At 34.3% G+C, this 12,472-nt stretch overlaps 1 protein-coding gene across 3 annotated transcripts in view; it reads right to left on the bottom strand.

Annotated features, from left to right (window-relative positions):
* CAPS2 (calcyphosine 2) overlaps positions 1-12,472 on the bottom strand; it is a 61,161-nt gene that overhangs the window by 15,364 nt on the left and 33,325 nt on the right. For all 3 annotated transcript variants that reach the window (XM_037848087.1, XM_037848088.1, XM_037848089.1), the window contains 6 exons: positions 9,915-9,989; positions 8,943-9,038; positions 8,760-8,853; positions 3,588-3,706; positions 2,490-2,566; positions 60-214 (listed from right to left, as the gene is read on the bottom strand). In XM_037848087.1, the coding sequence (XP_037704015.1) occupies positions 60-214; positions 2,490-2,566; positions 3,588-3,706; positions 8,760-8,853; positions 8,943-9,038; positions 9,915-9,989 (616 nt within the window). The remainder of the gene's footprint in view (positions 1-59; positions 215-2,489; positions 2,567-3,587; positions 3,707-8,759; positions 8,854-8,942; positions 9,039-9,914; positions 9,990-12,472) is intronic.

Genomic DNA, 12,472 nt, shown 5'->3' with positions numbered 1-12,472 from the left:
GAAAAGTGAATAATGCCACCTAGGAATACTCACAGCAGAAAATAATCTGTGGTACATACCTTTTCAGACACTTCTAAATGAAATACTTTTAGAGCTTGCTTAAAATCTGCCATATCTAAAAGTCCGTTTCCTTCCTTGTCCAATTGTTTAAAGTATTTTCCCAATCCAGTCAAAATACGAACACCCTTTTTATGCAGTTTTTCTTTTAGCACATCTGTTTAGCAAGAAGAGAAAAGGAAACTAAATATTCCTTTGCACAAATGTATTAAACTGCAGTTACCTGTCTTGTAAGAAAATAAGAATCAGGATAACAAAAAGAAAGATGTTAATATTCAATGAAATCATGTGAATGACTGACAAAATACCTTGGAAAACAGAATACTTTTATTAAAGGAGATTATATATAAAATTACATATAAATATACCAGAACTATAGCACCACTGTGTGGTGAAAGTGTTTTATTTTAAATATGGACAAATAGTTTGTTTCACTTTAACAGCATGAAAATAACCTAAATGTTACAAATGAAATTATCAGTTTTTATTTTCTAGGCTTCCTAATCATCTAACCAATACCACATCTTTCATCTCTTTCCTCTCTGTTTTTACTAACTAAACTACAAATTTACAATGCTAGGCAAGTCACTCAAAAATTATCAATTTCAAATTTCTAAAATACTTGAAAACTTCAAATTGTAGTTTCTATATTAAATAGCAGCAAGGCTCTGGAGTCCTAACCTATACTCATACATTTAAAGTAACCCTTTCTTTCAGAAATTCATAAGTGTTATATTCTCAGGCCCTAGCATTCTCTTTGTATCTCAGTGATTTCACTTAATGCCGTTTGTACCATCTTTACTTCAGAAAATCCAGGTAGCTTCACTATATCAGGCACTAGACAATACATTAGAGGAAAGAGTGAATACCACTAGATATAATTAGCTGGTACAGTGCGATCTATTATATTGACCATGAAAGAACAGAGAATTATTTACTAACAATGCATCAAGTATATTTGAGAGTTTCATACCAAACAACTTTAAAAATCTCTTTCTAGCCTTATTGTGGCTCCCTTATCATCTTTAACGGACATTAGGATTTATCAAAATTTTAAAGTATATGTTTATTTCTGTGATTACTTATTTAATCCCTTTCTCACTTCTAAACTGAGAGCCAACAAAGGCTCAAAAACTGTCTATTTTGAGCCTAGTATATATAGTGGTTAAAAGCTTGGACTCTAGAAACAGACAGCCTGGGTTTTATTTTCCGTTGTTAACACTAACTAGTTGCATGACCTTGGGCAAGTTATTTAACTTCCTAAATCCTCACAATCTTCATCTGTAAAATAGGAAATAAGCATACAGACTTATCTCAACACACATTAGGTAGCTAAAACTGGGCCTCCCACTGGGCCTCCCACATAGTAAAAGCACAATAAATGTTCATTATTATTATAATAATTCTCACTTCTGAACCTCAGAGTCTAGCATAATGTTTAGCACATAAACTAAGCATAAAATTAGTAAACTGGTGTCATCCACTAATGGGCATATTCAGTATATATGGGAATAATAGCATCCTAGAAAGTAAGTAAAACTCTCAATAAATCATGAATAAACCTTGGAGTATCTTCATATAATAGGGTTTCTAATGGATTTTTCAGAGATTAGAGGGGGATTATTTTTACCTGACTTATTTTTGTTGCAGGGATTGAGTAGAAAAATTAAATAAAATATATCTTATACATATTATATGATAAATTCATGATATTTAACCTAATCAATTATTGAGGCAGATTACTTCAGAATGACAGCAGCAGTAAGTTCTCCTCTTATTATAATTGGTTGAAAATTTTATCCTAATATTGTAATGAAAGTCAATAACTTTAATAAAGTGGGGAAGGATTCAATATAAGCAGTTTTGCTTTATACTCAGTACTAACATCTTAAATTTGTAAAATGTTTTCATGTCCAAAGCATATATATATTTCACTTGTTTCCCACAACAACACTGGGAAGTTAATAAAACAGGTATTATTCCCATTTTGGAGTTGAAAAACAGTATAAGGTATTTACTCAAAAGATCATTTGTCTGTTGAGCAGCAGAATCCAAACATGGATCTATTTCCCAGTCTAGTGTTTTTTCTTCTATACTAGGCTTCCACATTTCTCTTTAGGATATCACCTAATGTTTAAGACAAGTATTCTATTATACAATCATTTTTACATTCTTATTAAATTCATGTATGAAACCCACATTTTCTGACATTCATAATTCATGTAATACTAGTTATTCAGTTATATATGGTTCTTAAAGTAGAAAAATTCCTTTAAATTTTTAAAAATATATTTTTTAACTTCTAAAAGATAAAAACAGGAAAAATCAATCAAGTGTCATTAAATTTAAAAATATCTGGAAATTCTGCTTTACTGCTTAAAAGAAAATGGTTGAAAATGAAAACTACTTGAGACTGTAGTAATAACATGTACCTTGAACGGCCTTCAAGACCAGCTTATCATTGGCTTCTTGGTGAACTCCATCATCCTTATGCTCCACAGAAGTTGTTCTATAATGGACATGTTCACAGTGATTAAAAAAATGTTGTTTTGCAGTCTCTAGAGCATAGACTCTAAATTCTTCCCTGTTCCAGACTCAAAAAACCTCAAACAAAGTTTTGGAAAAGTGCTTGGAGATTAATCAACTCCCACCTTACCCTGCTGCTTTAATCCTTAAGAGGATTAACTATTCTAAATCAAGAGCTAAAATCCTTAAAACCTTCTAAGAACTACCTTTAAACATTATATTCATTTTTGTAGCTGTTTCAAAATCATTTTAAAATACTAATAAAAGTTATTAACTTAGAAACAGAGTTACCTTGAAAGGCATAAGAGTGGGAAAACATTATTTTTAAAAAGCCAAAAAAATTAAATTCATTTTAAGCAATACAGTAAATGACAAAGGAACAGAGGCTAGGCACATGGGATTCTACTCACATATAGTACACCAATTATTGTTATTTTCAATTATATTTGGCACCAAGAAAACAAAACACTTGGCAAGAATAAGATATATATGTGTGTGTGTGTGTGTGTGTGTGTGTGTGTGTGTGTGTTTTGATTAAAAAAACTCAAATTCACTTAAACTATTTTTGATTTGTAGTATTTTGTCATCATGCATGGTATCAGTCAGTGAATATTTTTATCATGCGCAAACCAAGACTTATTTTTATGTTAAAAAGGTATCACCCCAACAATGTGGGAAAAATTGTTTTAATATTATACTAATATCTTATCTTTTAAAATTTGTTGTAACAAATGCTACTGAATTAAGAAAAGTATTATAGCAAAGACATATAAACAAATATCTATAAAATAGGACATTATTTAATCTTTAAATCATTGTAACTGTTCTCACATATAGAGTGTACCTGAGTACAACACAGCACATAAAACAGACACATGTAGCTATGTTTTGGTTTTAAAAATCGTAAGACTTCACTCAAGTCAAAATGCTTTAGGTTAGATTTTCATTTTAAGATAATAATGTTTTCACTTACTGTCAAAATAACAAATACGTGTTGGACTTACTTAAGAGAATCCAAAGCTATCTGATCAATATTTGTGATTCGAAGTATAAACAATGTATTTTCTTTCATGCTTTCTGGAAGGCTGGGATGATCAGAACTCAAAAATGTCAAGTTTGCACCCTAAAGAAATTGACAGAGGATTATTTAACATTGAAAGTATATAAGAAGCAAAATATGAGTACTGATAACTTAAAATAGTCGATTTTGATTATGTAACATAGTACAATTCATAATGATAAAAAGTGTGGTTAAAGAGTAATATTTAGTTACTGCTTTAGTTAATGCTATAGGGAAGTAAAAGAACTAATCTCTCAATCAGTCCCTCAGTTAAAACAATTTTCTATTTGACAATCCGTGTGGAAAAAAAAAAATATGAGAAACTCAGATTTTTTATGAAAATTAGGACAATTTAGTTCAATCAAAGTTATGACATCTTAAATATAGAAATAGAGCTACTGATCCACAGAAAGATGTACTATGAATTGATGTACTGTATAGGTTTGTCACACCCCTTCACCTAGTCTTTCAAGGACAAACACCACATAAACGTAATTTTAAACTAATTTGAGCACCAAAGCTTCAAAGACAAAAATTCCCATCAAAAAGTCTTAATCCAAACTTAGGAAATTGTTGCTATTTCAATTGCTGAATTGCTTACATAAATATAGCCAGCCATGTGAGTAAGCATGTAAAATACTTTCCAATTAAGAAAGTAGGAAGCACTGAAAAGGAGCTTCCCAGATAAGTTCCACATGGCTTCCAGATCTGCTGGGTGAGTCTGATGACAAGCAAATCCTGGCTGGTCGCTTCCACTTTGGGGCAGCTTCCTGTCTGCCTTAGTGTGCTGCACAAATATTTTCATTTTCTATAACAACAACTGGGGAAAAAGTTGGGAAGCACTGCACTGAAGATCTATGGCCTTCTATTTTTTAACACCACCAGCTTTCTAATGGTTAGTTATAAAACTTCACATATAAAAACTGTGAGAACTCAAATTGCTGCCTTAATTAACATCCAAAGTTGAGATTATAAATAAATCAAGAACAGAACCATTAAAGTAAGGCAAATAGACATTTGCTTTGGCATGAAAAATTTGAGGTTTAGTACTGTTCCAACCCAGCTTAAGAGCCCCAAGATCAAAGAACACACCAGGCACGGAAATGGACATGGTTTTAATTGGGACTTACTGACTGGAGATGGTCCCATGGCTGTGGCCAGCCGTGGAAAGTGACATGCAAAAAGGAGAGTGGGGAGTGACAAGGGGGTGGCTTATAAAGGCTTAGGTCCATAGGGTGTGACAACAGAGTTTCAGCAGGGTCTTGTGAAATTTGGTTATTAACAGTGATCAGGGGAGGGGAGTTTTAAGGCTTTGGTGATACCCCTTTCCCTCCTGAAGGGGGTCTGTTGACCTTTAACGTCTGCCTGGTCATGTAGGCAGCTGTGTGACTTGCTCTCAAAATGGAGGAGGGAGTGGGGCCCCAGGTCCTTGCAAGTATCTTAAAAAATCTTCTTCTGTCCCAAGCAGAAGCGCAAGTATATCATATACGTAAACATAAATTGATACCACTGAACAACTGAAAAATAATCAATATGCAATTTAAGAATGTATTTCTCCCCCAATAATAAGTAGTTTTATATTTGCATTTATCATCAGGTCAGTTACAAAGAGAAGGGTAAAATAGATTAGCTCTACCAAGTATCTCTATGATAAGAAATTACTGTCAGGACATTTTAACATATCCATACATGATGGTTAACTTTACACGTCAACCTGGCTAGGTTATGGTGTCCAGTTGTTTGGTCAAACTCTGGCCAGGTTGCTGCTGTGGGGGTATTTCCTGGAAACCGGATTAGTGTCTACAATCAGTTGTCTTTAAGTAAAGGAGATTGCCTTCAAAAATGTGGGTGGACCTTATCCAGTCAGTTGGAGGTCTTTAAAGGGAGAGCTGAAGGTTCCAGGGATCAGACGGAATCCTGCTTCAAGACTACACCCTCCATTCCTTCCTAAGTTTCCAGCCTAAGGAATTTGGACTCAAGAATTCAATATCACTCTTTCCAGAATTTTCAGTCTCTGGCCTGCCCTATGGAATCCAGAGTTGCCAAACCCACCACAACAGCATGAGCCGATTGCTTATAATAAATATCTTTATACAAATACATATATAATACAATGTCATGTAGTCAGGGCTATAAAGAAAAATTAAGCATGGTAAAACAGAGAAAGGCAGGCAAGCTATTTTAGATAGTGCAGTCAGGTTTGACTTCTATGAGGGCAAATGTAATTCCTTTTACTGTTCTTTAATCGTCTGGGTCTCTATGATAGAACAACACCCAGAAGTTAGGAAGCCCTTCAAGAAATGAGTGATCTGGTAGCAGAGGGGGAAAAAAAATGAAGGAAAGAAAAAAGGACATATAAAGAAAGGTCCAAAGAACCTGCAATTCGGAAGTGAAAGGTAGAGAATTAAGAGAGTGATAAGATGAAATGTTATCCTGGATTTAGACTGTAATAATTCTGGCAGAACACTTAAGAATATACAGCATCTTAGGACATTTAGACAAGAGAAGGTAAGATTGAGAATGAGAAATTTCATGGTGTCTACTGTAAATAATTATAATAATAACCAACTGAAGAAAGCATTTAGAATTCAAACATAAGTTTTTCAACTCTATTACTTATATTTAAACATGTATTATATAGAGAGAAAGAGAATATGTGATATACGTAGCAGAGTTATACATATAAGCCTACATGTGTATGCCTATTTGTATATATGTACAGCTATATGTGTAAGAGTATATCTGTTTGATCTGTGTCAGTGCACTCGAAGGTACACATGCATGGATATGAATGAGTAGATATGTGAATGCACTTTAGTGCAGGTATGTCCATGGGCACATGTGCACGTTTCTATAAGTATTATATTAACAGCTGGCACCAAAATTTCTTTTGGGGAATGGGCTGTCTCTATTTAGGAAGAAATCTTGATGTGGCATTTGGAAAGTAAAAGATAAGTTCTAGAACAATGCCTGAAAAGAAGAGAACAACAACAACAGAAAAGGTGTGTGCGAATGTGGGGGAAGAAGAGTTAAATGTTTCTACATTAAGAAATGGAAGATTTCTGGAGAGAGATAAGAGATGGAAGGAGACAGAAAATGAGAGAAGGGCCTTTACAATGGAAAATATCTAAGGGACATATATATTTAGGAATAGGAACGTCAAATAAATTTTAAGTTGCTTATATTGCTGCAACATAAATCTCCCTCCATATTCCCTTCAAAATGTCTGTACATACACAAAGCTTTATATATGTATATGCACAAAGCATTCTATATCACATAGGTTGTGTGCATGCTTCTTTCTCTCTCCTTCCTTTCTTTCTTTTCCTTTCTTCCTTCCTTCCTTCCTTCTTCCTTCCTTCCTTTCTTCTTTTGTGGAAATCAAAACAGGAAATAGAGTTCCACATATGGTTCAAATTAATATGGAGGGGAGATAGTGAGAATAAACCATAAACCATATTAAATTATTGCAGCTCAGAGATAGAGGTAACCTTAACCCTGGAATAGAATTAAACATTCTTTCTACAGGTTGTGAAATGGGAATCAGAGCTGATTTTCTCTAATTCTCAAGAGGCATGCCTGAGTGGCACATATATAGTGCATCTAGTATGAAATTAAGATGCAAAGCTTTCCTTTACCCCTTCTCCTCATCTTATCAGTCACCATGTCCTATTGTTTCTACCTACCAAATATTTTTTATTGTCTTAATTAGCTTCATAACCACAGCCAGTCACTCATTCAGGTTGCCATAACCTCTCTCCTAGATTAACATAATGCAATCCAACCCGGCCCTTGTGTACCTAGTCTTGAGCCCCTTCAATCCATTCCCCACATCATAACCAGAGTAATTTTTCTAAAAAACAAATCTGATCATGCCACCTCCCCTATTCCACCCTCCCCTCCCATTATCTTTCAATGACCCCTCAGTACAGTTCAGATAACTCCTTAACATAAGGCTGCTCTTATTCAGACCCCAATTTACTTTCTTCGGATTCACCTCTTTCCAACCCCCACCATGTACTCTATATGCCAACTGAATGACTATTTGCAGTTCTCCAAATAAGCCACGTTCTTTCTTACCTTTTTTTTTTTGCATTTGTTGCCTCCTCCACATGTAAGCATTTTCCTACCCTCTCCTATCTCCCTGTCCCAGCCTAGCTAACCACTACACATTCTCCAGGTCTAGTTTAAATGTCATTTTAAAGATCCAGGAAGCCTCTCTTGATCCCACAAAACTGGATTTGTTTCCCCCCCTATTTGGATGCATGCTATGGGCCCTCAGCACGGAAAGGAATATTGTCTCATAAATACCTATTTACAAGACTGTTACTCATTAAAATGTAAGCTCCACAAAGGTAGGGCATGAGTCTAACTTATTCATTGTTCGATCTCTAGTGCTTAGTCTATGAATATGCATTTGTTACATGAATGATTGCTGTAGATAACTGCAATATGACACAGCACATCAATATAATGATATAAGACTTAAGAGCACTATATAAACTGCAATGGACTCACATTCAGCCTTTAGAGATACCAGCAAGAAAAGGGCAAGAAAGCAACATTGCCTATGATCAACCCATTCTAGGGAATCCCTGTAAAACACCATACCCCAGGCGGTGCCCACAGTAAAAAAATGTAAAGGAGAAACGGCTATCAGATACCGTATATGACATAGCCAGAGGCCAAGTACCTTTCCATATGAAGGAAACCATGCATCCTCAGTAGATAACCCTCTCTGGAGGGAGAATAACTCCTGGTGCACTTAAGATAGCCTCTTACCCAATGGTACAGCTTTGTAGAGCTTTCAAAAGTATCAAGAGACAAGCCTTCCTAAGGACTATCTACATACCAGAATTATAGTGAGGGAGATAGAATTAATGCTATGCCTGGGTTCAAACCAGTAAGAGATCTGAGCTTAAGATAATTTTCCACTTCTGGGGAAAGATTAACCATTAGCCATTTATACAAAGCCCTCACTCAGGAAGGAAGAGAGAAAATAAATTGGAGACTAGAAACCCTGCTCCCCACAGGATCCTTCTAAAATCTAGTATCTGAAAGTAAAATGTTTGTGCATGTACACACACACGCACACACACATACACACTTAACTTACAATATAAAAATCACCAAGTTGGTATTGGTTTCCTTTTCTTCGTCCACGCTGATGACAATAAACATTTTTTTGAATAAAAGGAAGCACATTTGTTCTAGAATTTAAAAGACAAAATAAGTGAAGTTATTCAGCTTCTCTCAGAAGCAATCATCTTGAGAGTTATAACAATGTTTTATTGCATACCTATTTTTCCCAAATTGCCGATATTCATAAATAGTAAGGGAATGGTCATGAGTAAAAAAGAACCCAATTAGCTCTCTGCAAGCATCACGTCCATTTCTATAAAAATAGAAAGAGAGCAAAGATATTCAAAAAACAGAATCATTTCCAGATTAATTAAACTAAAACTGTGCCTTGCAAAATGGGCTAGCATAACTCCCTTGAATTTATGACAATGAACAAGGATTAAGAGAGCCACAAGAAAAATACAGCACAGCTTGCTAAAGTGTCAATTTAACTTAGATTTGGATGGAGGAAAAAAACTTTTCTTACACTAATAATGAATATGGATATATTACCGTGAAGATTACTTATGCAACATAGACTTTTAAGATAAAGTGGAAGATCTTTAAAAAATGTTGAGCTTGCCGCAAGCCACTCAAAGAAGTGCATTTATTGTCTCTTACTGTCATAGAGAAGTTTTAAAATGACTTACCAAATATAGTATGATAATAAAAAAAAAAACATGTTTTCCTAGTAGAACACAAAGAACATCAGATACCATTATGTACTACTGAAAGTTTACAACGTTGAGATGTATTTAAGAATCACTTCCTTGTCAATTTACTGCATCTATCAAAAATCTATTAACCTGAACCATTGAAATGAACTTAAAGCAGCTTACATAAAGGATAACTTTAAATGGTTTATAATCATCTAAGATATATAAATTTCTTAAAAACATTCACTTCTAAGTTTCCTTTTAAGACATTTTAAAATCACTTTTTAATAACTTCTAATTAAAACTTTTTCATAAAGGTTCATATTTCCTATCATTTTTGTAACAGAAATTATTAACTAAAATTATTTGTTCTAAATTGAAATTTTCATTTAAATGGGACAAATTAAACTAGTCTCATTATAATTATTTCTATATGAAAAGATAAGAAATATTTACAATTACAAAATTTTAAAATTGTGTAACATCATAATTACCTTGAAATGATCCTACCATCAAATTGCAATTTTTGAGAAAGCACATTCTCAGTTAATGTAGAATGGGTTCTTATCCTGTTAAGAAATGCATTTGTTAATAATTTTTAACGTAATAATTTTTAAATAATTTTTCCTCATTTGATTTAAAGGACAAAAGTACAAAAAAGGGTTATGTTAATATTTTGTCTAAGAAATCTAACATATTTTGAAACAAGGCACAGATTGGATAAAGATGAAGGTATAAACCTTCGGGTTTTTTTCAGATTGCTAGTTGCAGCAGACATAGAAGAAACAACCCTGGAAACTGTATAGAGGATATGGATGATTTTTAAGTTAGAACTATAGTATTACAGTGCTATAAAATGAACACTGAACAGAGATAGCACATTCATGACTGACACTGTTCCAAAGCTACCTGAAAGCCATGTTCAACCCCCTTTTTTGCACTGTAGAACTTGCTTTCTCAGCATCTCTTGCAAGTAGGGGTGGCTAAAGAACACAGTTACCAATAAGCTTCTAGGAAAGACTTTCTTAATCCTGATAAGAGAAAGGCATGGGAAGTGTTCCTGCCTGTGAATGTGACAGGGATACAATGCTGGAAGCCACTGGCCCATCATCAAGTAATCTTAAGAGTAAGGTCAGTAAGATCTCAGGGAGGCCAGCCCAGAGCTGTGACATCACTGAGTCACTAAGCCAAAACTATAAACTGCCTACCGCCAGGCAGGTGGTTTTGTAAGAAAAATAAATCTTGCCTTATCCAAGTCACTATCAGACACATCTTCAGTTATGTGTAGCTGAAAACATTCCTTACTGAAATAACAGAATAGTGAAAAAAAAAAAATGCTGGATGAAGTATCAGCCTTGGCATCGATAGCAAACAGCTGTGAGACCTCAATAGGTTATTTAATCTCTATGACCTTCAGATAGCACCGACTTGTCTCACAAAGGCTGCCGGCTCTAAAATTGTTTGATTGTTTGAGGCAAAACCCATAATCATACATTTTGGCACCCCACCACTAATAATCTTCATATTAAGAAAACTGATGATTCAGTGATGTACTTTCCAAATAATTTTGAAATGTCCCCATAAAACCAGAAGTAAAATGAAATTGCAACAATGTAAATGGTAAGAAAGTGTGTGGGTCACTGGAATCTTGAAGAGCTATACCACTATAAAATCTAGGTCTCCATGCAAACAAAAGATGGGGAACCAGAGCCTGCTGAACAAATGAGAATTTGTGAACACAGATGGAGTCTTAAAATCTTAGCTGTCTCAATTCAATGTAATCCATTGGTATTAAAATATTGTTTCATCCAAGCTGTATTTACTGAGTGCCTACTATGTGCCTGAAATGATTTTAGATGCTGAGAAAATAATGGCAACAATAATAGCTACCATTTATTGAGCAGTCCATGAATGCTAGACATCGTTAAAAGCACTTTATGTGTATTCATCAATTTAATTCTTGCAATACCTTTATACTATTATCCCCATTTTACGAATAAATTGTACACAGGCAGAGAGAAGTTATGTAACTTGCCCAAGGCCATATAGCTAGTAAGTGGCAGAGCCAGGAAAAACCTTGCTCTTAACCATTACACCATATTGCTTCTCAGTGGTGAAGAGAACTCACTTTAACAGTAGTAAAACTGAAGCTATAGCTTCAAGGAGCCTAGAGTCTTCTTGAAAAGAAAAAAGAAGCAAACTGACAGCTTCTTTATAAAATGTAAAGTGTATGTTGGGTATTAGGTGTCTAGTATGTAGCATCAATACTTCCCTCTACTCGAGTTCTTAACCAATACAGAAATAAGAATCAGGCAGATGAAAATCAAAATATGAATTTTGTTATTGATAAAGCTGTAGGAAAATATGGCAAAAGTAAGCTAAGTCCTCCACACTAGAATTAAACAGACAAAGCCACTCATTCCTATTGAGAAGGCCCTTGTAAAGCTTCATGAATAGAGCAGAAATGTGTGATTCTATAGGCAGCTAGTTCTCATGAAAGAGGGAAGAGGAAGATCTGGACGACACACACCAGTTCCTACTTTCAACTTTATGAAGCAGAATTCTCTCCTCCTCTGGGAAGAATAAATGAAGGGGATGAAATCTAATCAATCTATCAATATTCCTACAGGATTTTTAATGGAACTAGAGTAGCTATATATAAAATTTATATTGAAGAGGAAAATATCTAGCATGCTAAGACAATATTGAAGGTAAACAAGGTGCAGGTATTAACCCTACTATATAGAAATATTAATTAAGACAGGATTATCTTAATGTCAGAATATATGATAGATGTGATGAAGAGACTTGGTATATGACATAAGTGGCATTATAAATTAAAGGGATAATGACTTTGTGGTAGACAAAGACTTCTTAAAGAAGATACAAAGGACACTAAACATATGGGGGGAAAATTGGCTAAGTTGGTCTACATTAAAATTATGATCTCTGTTCATCAAAAAAAAACACCATCAAGAGAATGAAAAGGTGACCACTGAGTGGGAAAAGATATGTGTAACAAATATAGCTGACAAAGGACTCATATCCAGAA

This window comes from Choloepus didactylus, chromosome 8 (genome assembly GCF_015220235.1).
Source record: "Choloepus didactylus isolate mChoDid1 chromosome 8, mChoDid1.pri, whole genome shotgun sequence".
Lineage (NCBI taxonomy): Eukaryota > Metazoa > Chordata > Mammalia > Pilosa > Megalonychidae > Choloepus > Choloepus didactylus.
This window is presented reverse-complemented; position numbering and strand designations above follow the sequence as displayed.